The sequence below is a fragment of the Oryctolagus cuniculus genome, chromosome 2 (genome assembly GCF_051225735.1).
Source record: "Oryctolagus cuniculus isolate XC-2025 breed Fujian yellow rabbit chromosome 2, ASM5122573v1, whole genome shotgun sequence".
In the NCBI taxonomy this organism is placed as follows: domain Eukaryota; kingdom Metazoa; phylum Chordata; class Mammalia; order Lagomorpha; family Leporidae; genus Oryctolagus; species Oryctolagus cuniculus.
In genome coordinates, this window is record NC_142868.1 from 65,142,658 (window position 1) to 65,156,013 (window position 13,356).

General features: G+C 49.1%; 1 protein-coding gene across 4 annotated transcripts in view; it reads left to right on the forward strand.

Annotated features, from left to right (window-relative positions):
- Positions 1–370: 370 nt before the first annotated feature.
- WWC2 (WW and C2 domain containing 2) overlaps positions 371–13,356 on the forward strand; it is a 262,176-nt gene continuing 249,190 nt past the window's right edge. The window contains exon 1 of one of the 4 annotated variants that reach the window (XM_008250200.5): positions 371–866. In XM_008250200.5, the coding sequence (XP_008248422.2) occupies positions 736–866 (131 nt within the window). In that variant the 5' untranslated portion in view covers positions 371–735. Of the gene's footprint in view, positions 867–1,130; positions 1,261–1,304; positions 1,481–13,356 lie in introns of those variants that run through there. The other 3 variants (XM_089325521.1, XM_089325520.1, XM_070068324.2) reach the window with 3 other exon arrangements.

Consider the following 13,356-nt stretch of genomic DNA (forward strand, 5'->3'; position numbering starts at 1 on the left):
CTTTCCTCTGGAAAGTCTGTGGTTTCCCTAGAAGACGAACAGACGCTGAGAGGCAGCGCAAAAGACTCCAAAACTCCCAAAGGTTCGGCCCCAGGGAGAACCGCGGGGTCACGGCGAGGCAGCGAGCAACGCATTCCTCCGCCCTCCTCCCGCCCACCTGGCCCCGGGGCGCCCCTCCCCCGCGCCCGCGCTCGGCCGGCGCCCGCCCCGCGCAGCGCCCCGGCAGCGGCGGGGTTAAGCGCAGGAATGCGGCGGCGAGGAATGTGCATGCAGATGAGCCCAGTGCGCGCGGGCGGGCCGGGGCGGGGCGCATGCTAATAGCATGCAAATGAGGAGGCCCGGCGCGCCGCGGCCGCCGCTGGGCCGAGCTTCCCGGATCCGAGCCCAGACGGCGGCGGCTCGGGCGGCTCGGGCGCCGCGACCCTCGGCGGCCGCTGGGGGACGGGGAGGAGGAGGAGGAGGAGGAAGAGGCGGAGGCTGCAGCGGCGGCGAGGAGGAGGGGGGTTCGTTCGCCTGTTCCAACGCAGACATGGTGGACTGACCCCCAGCGGCGCCGAGAGCAGGGTTTCCAGAGGCGTCCCCCGCCCGTAGGCCCGCCGCGCGCCGCGCCCCGCGCCCCTCAGCCCCTGGCCGGCGCCCGCGTCGGGTGCGGCGGCCGGGCGGGGCAGCTGCGTTTCCGCCGCGTCCCGCGCCCGGCCCCTATGGAGGCGCCGCTCGCCGGCGAGGCCGCCGACCATGCCTAGGCGGGCCGGGAGCGGGCAGCTGCCGCTACCCCGGGGCTGGGAGGAGGCCAGGGACTACGACGGCAAGGTCTTCTACATCGACCACAACACCCGCAGGACCAGCTGGATCGACCCTCGGGACAGGTGGGCGGCCGGGCCGCGGGTGGGCGCGGGGCGCCGCCGCCGTTGTTGTCCGGGAGACCCGGCGCGAGGGGTGTGGGGCGTCGCCGGCCCCGGGTGCCTGCGTCTGGGGATCCCGGGAGGGGAGCGCTGGACAGGCCGCTCCAGGCAGGGCTGCCTCTGCCAGCGAGCCGCCCTTCCCGGGCCCCCCAGCGCCCACGGCCCTCCGGGATCTTGAGACACTGCTGGCTCGCGGGGAAGGGTGGAACTGGTGTCCTGGCTTGGCATCCGTGTCCGGTTAGCGGATCCAGAGGGGCCGCCTGAGCCCTGTCCCGAGCTTGCCTCGGCTGAAAGTTGGCTGGATTGAGGCCGGAGGTGGGGATGGGCCGGGGCCCCTCCCCGGAGGCCCAGTTGCCAGGTGGGCACTCTCGCTGCCGGCCACCTGTGGCATCTCGGGCCGCACGTCCTTGACCGGATGCGCCCCCAGCATGGAGCCCTCGTGGTTGGGTGTAGTCGGCCTCGCCCCTCGCCGCGGTGTTCATCTTCACCTGAAAACTTGCGCTGACTCCTAGGTCTTGGAAAGGCGGATTTTGTTTTGGAGTGAGAATGGTGAAACAAACCCTAGCACTGAATCTTGGGTATGGAGGAGCCGATTTTACTTACTTATTTTGGTAACAACTCATTTCATTCCTGCCTGGAGGCCAAGAGAAGCCGAATAGAATTCTCGTCTAAGGAGTTCAGGAGCTGAAGTTGAGCTGAGCGTTCACAAGTGTGCTTCATCCCAGGAAAGTTTCCCACAATTATTGTAGTAATAATAGGAGGGATCTCTAATTGTAAGTGTAAATAATATATCATTGAGGATAACTTCTGTTATTTCTGGAAATTCTTTCACAACTTTCTCTAGAATGTGGCTTTAGGAGTTTTTAACCCTTCTTAGGTGCTTCTAGTAAACATTCCTGGATTTTTTTTTTTTCCAGTTTGAAACCGAATTGTTTTCCTTCTTCATATTCGCAGGTACTTTTCTCATAGGAACATTGTCTTTGAACGCTGTTAAAAAGCAGCGATAAGAAAGCCCTAAATGGCATTATAAATTTATGGAACAGTCCTCGTTACATTATCCATGAAGGTAGCGGTTTAAGTTTCCCTCCTGAAGTGAGGAAAGGCACCTGGGCTGAGGTTCCGTCTGGTCACAGCCTGTTGCTGGCTTGATGAAAGTTAGCACAAGCATCACACCTTCGCAGCCTCTCCCAGCATATTAGCTGTCATAAACTTCACGCTGCAAGCCAGCTATGTGACTTGTGCAGTTGCACTTTGAAACTACTTAGCAGATAGTAAATGTCAGTGCTGATGCTGTGCACCCCGCAGAGGCATGGAAGGCACCTGTATCAATATTTGACTTTTACAGTTGTGCGGTAATTCTTTCTGGTCTTGGGTACCTGCGGAGTTTCTGATAATTGAAATTGCAGCGCATTCTTGAAATAATTTAGACGTTTTAGTTTCTTCTGCTATGATTTTCATGTTTTATTCTGACTCCTCGTTGGTGCTTACCAGAAGGGATTACAAGAACATGTAATACCTGGGTAAAACAAATAGAAAGTGAAGTAAGCTTAAATGCCTTGGCTTATCCCTGTCACTACTACTTTCAAAAATAAGGCATGTCCTTCATTTTAAACGTTTTTTTATTTCCTAAAGATTTATTTATTTTGAAAGTCAGCATTACAGAGAAAGAGGGAGAGACAGAGATCTTCCATCCACTGGTTCACTGCCCAGGTGGCTGCAATGGCCAGCTCTGGGCCAGGCTGAAGCCAGGAGCCAGGAGCTTCCTCTGGGTCTCCCACATAGGTGGTGGGCCCAAACACATGAGCCATCTTCTGCTGCCTCTCTCAGACCATTAGCAGGGAGCCGGATCAGAAGTGGAGCAGCTGGGATGTGAACTGGTGTTCACATGGGATGCCAGCCTCATGGGTGGTGGCTTTACCTGCCAGTCTACAACACTGGCCCCTAAACTTTTAATAATATTAGCAATTAATATGATTTTATTTTCAGGAAACTGGGTAACCATTTTTTTGGTGGTAGTAGGCAGAAGTGGGGACAGTTTTGACTAAGATGACTTGTTATTCCAATTTTCCTTGACACTGTTGGGTCTTTATTTGGAGATACAGATTTGACTGATTATGAATATTTCCAGCTTACAGTATTACAGTTTTAAATTATGTTCTGTGAGGTGAGAGTCACTGTAACATACTCAGTTTAAATTTGCTTATGTTTTGTTTTAGGGCGGCAACAAAGTGACTTAAGTTTTCCTACATTGTGTAAGGGGTGATGGGAGAGGATATTTGGAGTAACTGTTAATTCTTGTCAATTTTGTTACACACAGTAAACAATTGGAAAGAGGTGTCATACAGGCTAGTTGGAATATGTAGATTGTTAGGCCTCAAATTACACAAATCCTGAAAATAAAAAGTCTGCTAGACTATGGGTCTGGTGGACTTTTGACCATTGGTCACCTTGATTTCCTCATATTTGTTATGCTACTGTGTTCAGAAAAAATTTTGTGTTTTCCATAGTCTGTCAGAAATTGTCAAGTGTTTCTAATTGTATGGAATTAGAATTTAGGGGAGGCTGGAGGATTTTACAGGTACATAATTTCATACAAGAATTGTGACGCTGGAGTACTGAAGCATTATTGTCAAATACTTTTAAGCTTTTGGAAGTAGATGACATAAAGCAAGCCTTGTTGGGATGTGAGTAAAGATTTTTCTCTCTTGGGCCGGTGCTGTCATGTGGTGGCTTAAAGCCCCAGCCTGAAGTGCCGTCATACCATATGGGAGCCGGTTTGAGTTCTGGCTGCTCTTCCGATCCAGCTGTCTGTTAATCACGGGAAAGCAGCGGAGGATGGCCCAAGACCTTGGGCCTTCTGCACCCACTTGGAAGACCCAGAAGAAGCTCCTGGCTTCTGGCTTTGGATTTGCCCAGCTCCTGCCATTGAGGCCATTTGGGGAGTGAACCAGTGGATGGAAGACCTCTCTCTCTCCATCTCTTTCTCTGTCTACCTCTCTCTTTAACTCTTTAAAAAAAATTAACAAAAAATTTGAAAAGATTTTACTCTTCTACCATTTACAAATCGAGTAAGTTTAGATGAGTTTGAGTCTTTTAAACCTTCATATTTCAACTCTAAAGTGAGGGCTATGCTGCCTACCTCATAGGTTGTAGTGTTGACATTCCTGTTTAGGAACTGAGTGATGGTTCAGGTTACTTCTGAAGATAGTAGATAGACTGGCAACATGTTCCTTAGTGTACTAGCCACTGTGCTAAGCTCTGTGAGATCTTATTTTATTCTTCTATTAGTCTTTTTAAATTTGTTTATTTGAAAGGCAGAATTACAGAGAGAAAGGGGGAGAGAGAGGTCTTCCATCTGCTGGTTCACTCCCCAAATGGACATAACAGCTGGAGCTGGGCCCATCCGAAGCCAGGAGCCAGGCACTTCCTCTGGCCTCCCACATGGGTGCAGCGCCCAAGGACTTGGGCCATCTTCTACTGCTTTCCCCGGCCTTAGCAGAGAACTAGATTGGAAGTGGAACCACCAAGACTCGAACTGGTGCCCATAGGGGATGCCGGCTCTGCAGGTGGTGGCTTTACCTGCTATGCCACAGTGTTGGCCCCCTTCCATTAGTCTTAAAAGGTGATATTTAAATTGGCTGGCTACAGATGATAAATTGAGTCACAGAGAAATTGCCATTGCTGGTAAGTGGAGCTAGGATTTGAAGTCAGTCTTGACTGTCTAAGCTGGTGTCTTTTTTTTTTTTTCCCAGTTTATTTTATTTGAAAGACCAACCAATAGAGAAAGTCTTCCTTCCACTGGTTTACTCCCCAGTTGCCTGTAACAGCAAGGGCTGTGCTAGGCAAAAGCCAGATGTAAGGCACTCTATCCAGTGTGGGGAGCAACCCGGACTGGACTGAGTTACTGGAATTAAGACTTATTCTATGCATCTGCTCTCCCACAATATGGCGCTGGGAGAGGAGAAAACAGCTTCTACACAGCTGCCTCCAGTTCAGCCAATAAACTGTAGGACCTGCTCCTGATTGGAGGAGAGCAGCGTACTCGGCGTGTGGGCAGCCGAGCACGGATTGGCGGAGGAGGACTATAAAGGAGGAGAGAGACGGCATGCACCAGGAACATCTAAGGGGAACACCTGTGCAGCCCCCGAGAGAGCCGGCCGGCGGTGTGCCGCTCCCCTGCGGAAGTGGGGAATGTGGCCAGGGGGAACCGCCCTTCCACGGAGGTGGAAGGGATGGTGGCCAACCCGGGAAGGACCAGCAGCCAACCCGGGAAGAACCAGCAGCGAACCCGGGGAGGGCCGAGCAGACGAAAGAACAGCGCAGGGTCCTGTGTCGTTCCTCCGCGACGAGTGGGAGCGACATAATGGTGCCGTGACTCGGATATGAAGCCTAGGCAGGACTTAGTGTCGTTCCTCCACGAAGAGGGGGAGCGACAATCCAGCTCTCCCTCGTGGGTGACAGGGTCCCAAGTACCAGGGCCATCATCTTCTGCCTCCCAGGGTGTGCGTCAGCAGAAAGCTGGATCAGAAGTAGAGGTGGAACCTGATCCCAGGCCCTCACTATGGGATGTGGGTGTCAAGCACCACAGTACTTGCCCCGCAACTTGCCTTCTTAGCCATTCCTCTAGGCTGCCTTTACCCCTGAGCGTGCTGAGAGGTCTTTGGGTGGAGTTCATGGAGGGGCAGAACCTCTTTGCCCAGCGTTGGTTTTCCAGGCTGCTTGCCCAGTCTTATCCTAATAATAATAATCTGCCTGTCTATTATTCCTTGCCCCTTCTTCCCTGAGTGCCAGGTCTCCAGGAGTGGTACTTTGCAGGAGGACCTCCTCAGTGATCTCTTCTTTTGCTCTCCATGGACCTTTGATTGTACCAGTTGGTGTTTGTGGTAGGCCACAGATCATAGCCAAGTGGTCCGGTCCTTTAAAAAAAGAAAACCACACAAACATAGACAACAAAGATGTTTTAGGTAACATGGTGCCTAGCTGGGTTTATTCCAAGTTATTGTGTCAACCTGAGAGAGGAATTCAAGGCAAAGATGGAGATAGAGGTGCAGGAAAGTAGAATTTAGTTAAAGGGATTGTGTACACTCCGATGTGCAGGCACCATGTCTCCATGAGGAAAGAATGGGGGCTGTCCCCAGGAGTTTGGGTGGTCCCTTCATAGTGGAGGGGATGATGCCCTAATTGAGTAGTCGAATGGGATAGAGTTTGGGCTGGACCTTGGTAAGCAGCAGTCTCCAAGAAGGTCTCATGGTGACTCCACATGGTCATCATGGCATCTCCCGCATGAAGGGAAGTGAGGCTCAGGTGCATGATGGGTCTCTGTATGCTGAGCCTGGAGCCATGTTGGGTTGGCATGGAAGAGGGGGTGGGGTTTTAGGTGGTACAGGGCTGCTGGCATCTCTCAGCTCCTTGTCATTCACTAACTCCCTGCCTAGCTCACATCATTTTCGTACTCAGAAACTTTCTTCCCTTAATCTTTAGGGAGATTGATAGAGGAAGGTCACTCTTGTGTGTCTTCCTCATGCTGAAACAGAGCATTGTCCCTGCCTAACCAAGAATGAAGATCCCTTGCTAACTGATCTAGAGATTTTGTCTGAGGAGCCGGAGGTTTGCCACCAGGCTGGCAATGGCTAGAGTCCCTTCATGTCCATCATTTTTGCGAGAAACTGTTGAATTCTGAAAGAGACAGATCTGACAATTAATATGAGTACAGCTGGGCAAAGAAGAAATGAGGGTGGGAACCATGTCAGAAAAGGGAGAGTACTTCTTACTGTTTCCCAGGTGATGGAATTGACCAGCTTCATTTACCAGAATCATAGCACTGCTCGGCTTGTTTATAGATCCTCTTGACATTTCTTTCCATCAGTACAGTGTTAATGTAAATGTAACAGGTTTCTTTAGTCAGTGCACATAGCCTTCCTTGTCCTAACAGTGCACATTTTAGGGCCAGTTAGTTGTCCATGATCACTTCCGCTAGGGAATCCACAGAATTGTGTAGTTGTGGAGCCTGCTCCGTGGTTCAGGATAGGCTGCCCAAGGCAGCAGACGGGCTTCCGAAATGAACTTCATGGACTGTAGCAAGATTTTCTCCCATTGTGGTGGAAGATCGTGTCAGGGTGCGGTTCTCTGAGAGAAATAGAAGATGAGGTGGTAAAGCACTTCAGCTGGAAAGTGCAGCAGCCTTAATGTCTTCACCCAGGGAGAAGTGTAAATGAAAGGCAAACATCTTTTTGTGTTTTTGAAAATATACTTAAGTTCTTCAGTTGACTCAGAAGAGTGAGCAGAATTGTCATCTGGGGGTACCTGTGAAGACTCAACGGGTTGAGGTTTAATTTTTGACAGATGTACCCAGCTCGAAATTTCCTGTAAATTAACTGAAATAGGAGTGTTACGTAGTACCTGATAGAGTCCTTTCCATTTAGGCTATAATTGATCAGCAGGGGAATTCCTGTCTCCAAGATTTTCACAAAACTAGATCTTCATGGGAAGAGTGATTGTGATTGCTGGGATCCATCACCAGGGGAATCTTGTTGCCACATTCAATCAGAGCCTTTTGCATCTGCCCTAAATTGATAATATGCTATATTCGATCATGGATGTCTGAATCACGGAGGGTGTCAGAGCTAAGCCAGGACCTCTATATAATATCTCAAAAGGGCTAAGCTACAGGGTAGCCTTGGGTGCTGTCCTTGTCCTAAGGAGGGCAGGAGGCAATATCTTATGAGCCATGATTCTGAGGTCTCTTGACAAAGTTTGGCCAGAGCCCTTTGAAAGGTACGGTTGGCTCTTTCAGCCACACCTGAAGATTGTGGCCTCCAAAACACCTGGAGATGGTAGGAGGTTCCTAAAGCAGTGGCTGTCTGCTGAGTCACTTTAGAGACAAAGGAGGCTCCATTATCACTTTGGAGAGAACTTGAAAATCCAAAATGTGGGATTATTTGTTTCAGCAGGACTTTGGATACTTTCATACTTTTTCTGTTAGGACTGGGGAAGGCCCTGTCCGTCTTGTGAAAGTACAGGTGAAGGCCGGTGCCGCAGCTCAATAGGCTAATCCTCCGCCTGTGGCGCCGGCACTCTGGGTTCTAGTCCCGGTTGCTCCTCTTCCAGTCCAGCTCTCTGCTGTGGCCCGGGAGTGCAGTGGAGGATGGCCCAAGTGCTTAGGCACTGCACCCGCATGGGAGAACAGGAGAAGCTCCTGGCTCCTGGCTTCGGATCAGCGCGGTGTGCCGGCCGCAGCTGCCATTGCGGGGTGAACCAATGGAAAAGGAAGACCTTTCTCTCTTTCTCTCTCACTGTCCACTCTGCCTGTCAAAAAAAAAAAAAAAAAAAAAGTACAGGTGAAGACTGGTAGACGCATCCGTTTGCCAGGGGCGTGCCAGTAGAGTCTATCTGCAGTGTCCAGCAGGGCACGTTCCTCCCCCTTGTACAGGACCGAGTAAGGGAGCTGGTTTGATGTGGCCACTAGGATTATTTTGCAGACAGAAGGGACAGGATCAGGTTACTTCCCTGATAATAGTATGCAGTCCTCTTCCTCCAAAGACATGTGCATTAGGGCCTCCCCTCTGTGAGCATGATTTTTTTTTTTAAGATTTGTTTACTTATTTGAAAGTGTTACACAGAGAGAGAAGGAGAGGCAGAGAGAGAGAGAGAGAGAGAGAGAGAGATCTCGTATCTGCTGGTTTACTACCCAGTTGGTCGCAACGGCTGGAACTGCGCCGATCCAGAGCCAGAAGCTTCTTCAGGGTCTCCTACGTGGGTGCAGGGGCCCAAGGACTTGGGCCATCTTCTGCTGCTTTCCCAGGTCATAGAGAGAGCAGGATTGGAGTGGAGCAGCTGGAACTCGAACCAGCGACCATATGGGATGCTGGCACCGCAGGCGGCGGCTTTACCCTCCATGCCACAGTGCCGGCCCCTGTGAGCATGATCTTGATTTAAGTCCACTACATGTTAGAATCTTTACTATAACCTCACTGGTGGGTCCATTTCGCAGGTGCGTCATATAATAGGGATTTCCAGCCTTCAATTATGCTGGGATATTACAGCCGTTTCCAGAGCCTCAGTCTTACCTGCCCTGCCAGTGCAAGTTCTTTGATGGTGTGACTGTTCCCCTTTAGGTTTCCCCTGCAGAAGACATCGGCCACTTCCAGAGGCCCCAAAACTATTGAGAGGAGAGCTAAACTCTTCCGCTTGTTTAATGGGAGAGTTTTTTGTAGTCAGTAGGCCTCTTTCTCCAAATTGCTGCATGTGCATGAGGAAAGCATACTTGGCGTCTGTGTAAATATTGACTCTTTGGCCTTTTCCCAGTTTTATGGCTCTAGTCAAGGCAGTAAGTTTGGCCTTCGGGGCTGAAGTGTTAGGTGGCGATTCTTGGGCTTCCACTGCTTGAGTAGGATCTACTATGGCATGTTCTGCCTTTTTCTGACCCTTCCTTCATGAAAGTCTTGCCATCAGTGAACCATTTACCATCTGGTTTTCCAGAGGTTCATGCTGTAGATTAGGCCTACCAGATTACATCTGTACTGTGGTCTACACAAGAGTTAGCCACTGGTGTCTTTTAATCTCTGGAACTCCTTGTACCTGGTATGGAGGCTGACCTAAAGTTAGCTTGGTGTTTTTCTACCAAGAATTCAGTGGCAGCAGCTGCGCTTAAGCATGCTGGCCTCCTGCGGCCTCTGAGTCTAGTTGTTTAGGAACGTAGGCCACTGGTCACAAGAGTGAGTCCAGCTTTGGGGTGAGTATACCCAGGCCTGTTCCTTACTTTTCTGCTACAAACAGGGTGAAGGGCTTGTCTAGATTGTGGATTCTCTAGTACATGGGCCTTTGTCAATAAATCCTTAATCTTTCACAAGGCCTCATATTGTCTTCCTGTCTGTTCAGGTGGGTCAGTGTCACAACCCTTTGAGGTCTCATACAAAGTTTGACCATCAACCCAAATCCTGGAATCCTAATCTAGCACAAGCCTGCCATTCTCAGGAGTGTTCTCACTTGTTTCTTTATCTGCAGCGGCCCTATCCATAGTATAGCTTTCTTTCATTTAAAAAGAGAGGACATGATTTCCCTGGGTCAAGGTTAGTTTCTGTGTGGAGATCTGCATTTTTGCTATGTTCATCCTTCTAAGAAAGTTTAAGACCTGGATTTTTTATTTAAGTAGAAATATCTTTATTAGGAAACATGATATAAATGATATTCTTTCTTCATGGAGGAATTTGTTTAATTGTTTTAACTAAGGTGGAGAGGCAGTGGTGTTTGGAGTATGCATTCCAGAACTGAGATAGCTACTTTCGTGGTGGATGGTGTTTTCATCTGAGTCCTCCTTAGAGGGATTGTCGATGCATATATCATCTACATATTATAGAGTGGCTTTGGTCTTAATTGGAACTTCCTAAGTTACTTTGTGAGGACACTGCCGAATAGATGAGATCTACCCCTAAAGCCCGAGGAAGGACTGTCTAGGTATACTGTGGAGTATTTGAGGATGGATCAATTCAGTCAAAGGCAGATAGGTACTGGGATTCTGGTGTAACAATAATCAGAAGGTGACATCCTTCAGATCTAGGGCTGTGAACCAAGACACGCCTTCTAGTATCTGAGTTAAGGTAGTGAAGGGATTTGGTACAGTAGGATAAAGTGGGAGGACTGCCTCATTTATAGAGACTGTTAAAAGGGAATTGGCATGGAAACAGGACTCCATGGTTGAGAAATTTACCAATCAAGGGTTGGAGTCCCCACTTAGCTTCTGGATTTAAGGGGTACTGGTGTCAATGAGGACATGTTGTCTTGTCCTTTAAGAAGACTATGATGGCAGCAGCATATGTGGCCTGATCCCTGACCTGTGGATCTACTCTATATTGGGTTTCAGCAGGGAGATCATCCAAGCTGGGACTTGTCTCAGTACAATAAGCATCATAACAAAAGATTTATTAGACTTAAGAGTGATTAATCTGAGAGAAGTACTCAAGGATAGCAAGTCTTGCCAAGTAAAGGAGTTGGACATTTTGACATCACCAAAAACTGATGGGAGATATCTCTGACAAACCAGAGGCAAAGGAAATTTTCCAGAGTGAAGCTTGCTGTCAACTATCTAATGACGCAGCTCTTTGAGGGTAGGGATACCACATAGGAATTTCATACAGAGTAAGTGGCTCCCATATCAATTCAAAAATCAGTACTTTTACCTGTGACATTCAGGGTCATGGGGAGCTCTGGAAATGAGAAGTATATATGGGTTGTGGGTGTCACCTGAGTCCCTGGACCCTTTCATTCTCAGATAAGGACATGAAGGGAACTGTGAGGCCAGGGTAGTCATGTTTCCAGTAACCCCTCCCTCCCTTAGATCTTTATTTATGTATTTGAGAGGTAGAGTTACAGACAGTGAGAGGGAGAGACAGAGAGAAAGGTCTTCCATCTGCTGGTTCACTCCCCCAAATGGCTGCAGTGGCTGGATCTGAGCCAATCCGAAGCCAGGAGCCAGGAGCTTCTTCTGGGTCTCTCACATGGGTGCAAGGGCTCAAGTACTTGGGCCATCTTCTACTACTTTCCCAGGCCACAGCAGGGAGTTGGATCGGATGTGGAGCAGCTGGGACTTGAGCAAGCAGCCATATGGGATGCCAGCACTGCAGGTGGCGGCCTTACCCAGTACGCCACAGGGCTGCCCCACCCCCATTTTTTTTTTTCTTTTTTAAGATTTATTTATTTCATTTGAAAGAGTTAGAGAGAGAGATCTTCCATCCACTCTTTCACTCTCCAGATGGTCCCAATGACCAGGGCTGGGCCATGCTGAAGCCAGGAGCTTGGAATTCTGTCCAGATATCCCACGTGGGTGCTGGGGACACAAACACTTGGGCTATCCTCTGCTGCTTTCCTAGGCACATTAGTAGGGAGTTGGGTCATAAGTGTAGTAGCTGAGATTTGAACCAATACCCATATGGAAGGCCGGCATTGTAGGCAGGGGCTTAACCTGCTGTGCCACAGTGCTGTCCTTCTCTTGGTTTGTCATCTGTTGTCCCTCCTGGATTGGCCATGAGATCGCTGGGCACTGTTTACAGTGACTTCTATTCGATGAGCCTGTTATCTTAGCCATTTCCCATTTTGGGACACCCTTTCCTCTTTAACCTTGTCTCTGTTATTAAAACACTCCCAAATGGCATATCCAGCATCGAGAGTTTGGGGTTCCTTGGCCAGTTTCTGAAGCTTTCTCTGAATAAGTGGGATTGACTGGTTAAATGGATGAGAAGTAGGATCTGCCCTTCATGAGTGCTAAGATCTATGTTAGTATATTTCTTTTGGGTCTCTATCAGCTGTCCATGGAATAACACTGGATTCTCTTCATTCTGTTGTTATCTCCCTAGCTTTGTCAAACTGGTAAGTTATACATTTCCGCATTGCATATGGTAGACAGGTAACCATATGGTCTGGGTGCTTTAAATTCTCTGGACTTCTTTGACAGCTCCAATCAGATTGTGTTTGTGGGACTGCCATAGCTCCCAGAGCTTATTGGCCTGGCTACTGAGCTACCAGAGAGTCAGCATGAGCTTGGGCCTCAGACCAGATATGCTGTTTCTCTTCTGGGTGCAAGAAGTGGATAAGACAATGTGTAGATCAGTACAGGTTAGGTTAAAGGCCAGAGTTAAGACCTGAAACTCCTAAGGAAACTTGTAGGATTTTTTGGAAATCTGCCTAGGTTTTGTTTACCATGAACTAGGACGGTCACGAAGAAAGGGATATGTACTCTAGATTTTTTTCAGCATCCCTATTCTCTATGTCAGGGGACAAAGCTTACTTGTACTGAGCTGGAATCCCACTGCCAGGGATTCCAAGTTGGGCTGCCTCTGATAGAGGGGGACAGGATGGGCTGTAGAGTGGAGGCCATGGGTTAATAGGAGGTGAAGAAGAATTGAAGTACTAAGAGAGCAGGGACATATTAGCGCCCACAGCTCCTTCTAAGAGTGAGTTCTTGGAAGAGTGCCATAAAGGCCTCAAGGTAAGGGATTTCTGACTGTCTTTGCTGCGTCTTATGGAAGAGGTCAACTTAAAGTTGGGTTTAATCCTGTTTAGTGGCCAGGTTTTTCCATGCTCTCATTTATATTGTGGCCAGACAATATTGTAAAAGAAAATACACTTCTTGTTGTCTAGAACATCTAGTCCCAGAGTTTCCCAGTTACTGAGTAGGCACAGTAGAATGGATGTAGAGTTACATGTACCTGGAAAAGCCTCGTTGTAACCTAGGGAGAGAATAGAAAGGCCTGGGTTCATGGAAGCCCCATGTCACTCCCAGGCATTTGTGTGGAACTCTGGGGCTCTTGAGGACTCGGTCTGGCCACATCCAGGTGTGGACATGCCCTTTTCACGCCGCGGGTGTCCCCAATGCCCCTTAGGGATTGCTTTTAGACCCAACATCCCAGGTCTTGAGTGCAGTCCATGTTGCCTGAGTGTCTTCAGACCCTTCACCTCTCCC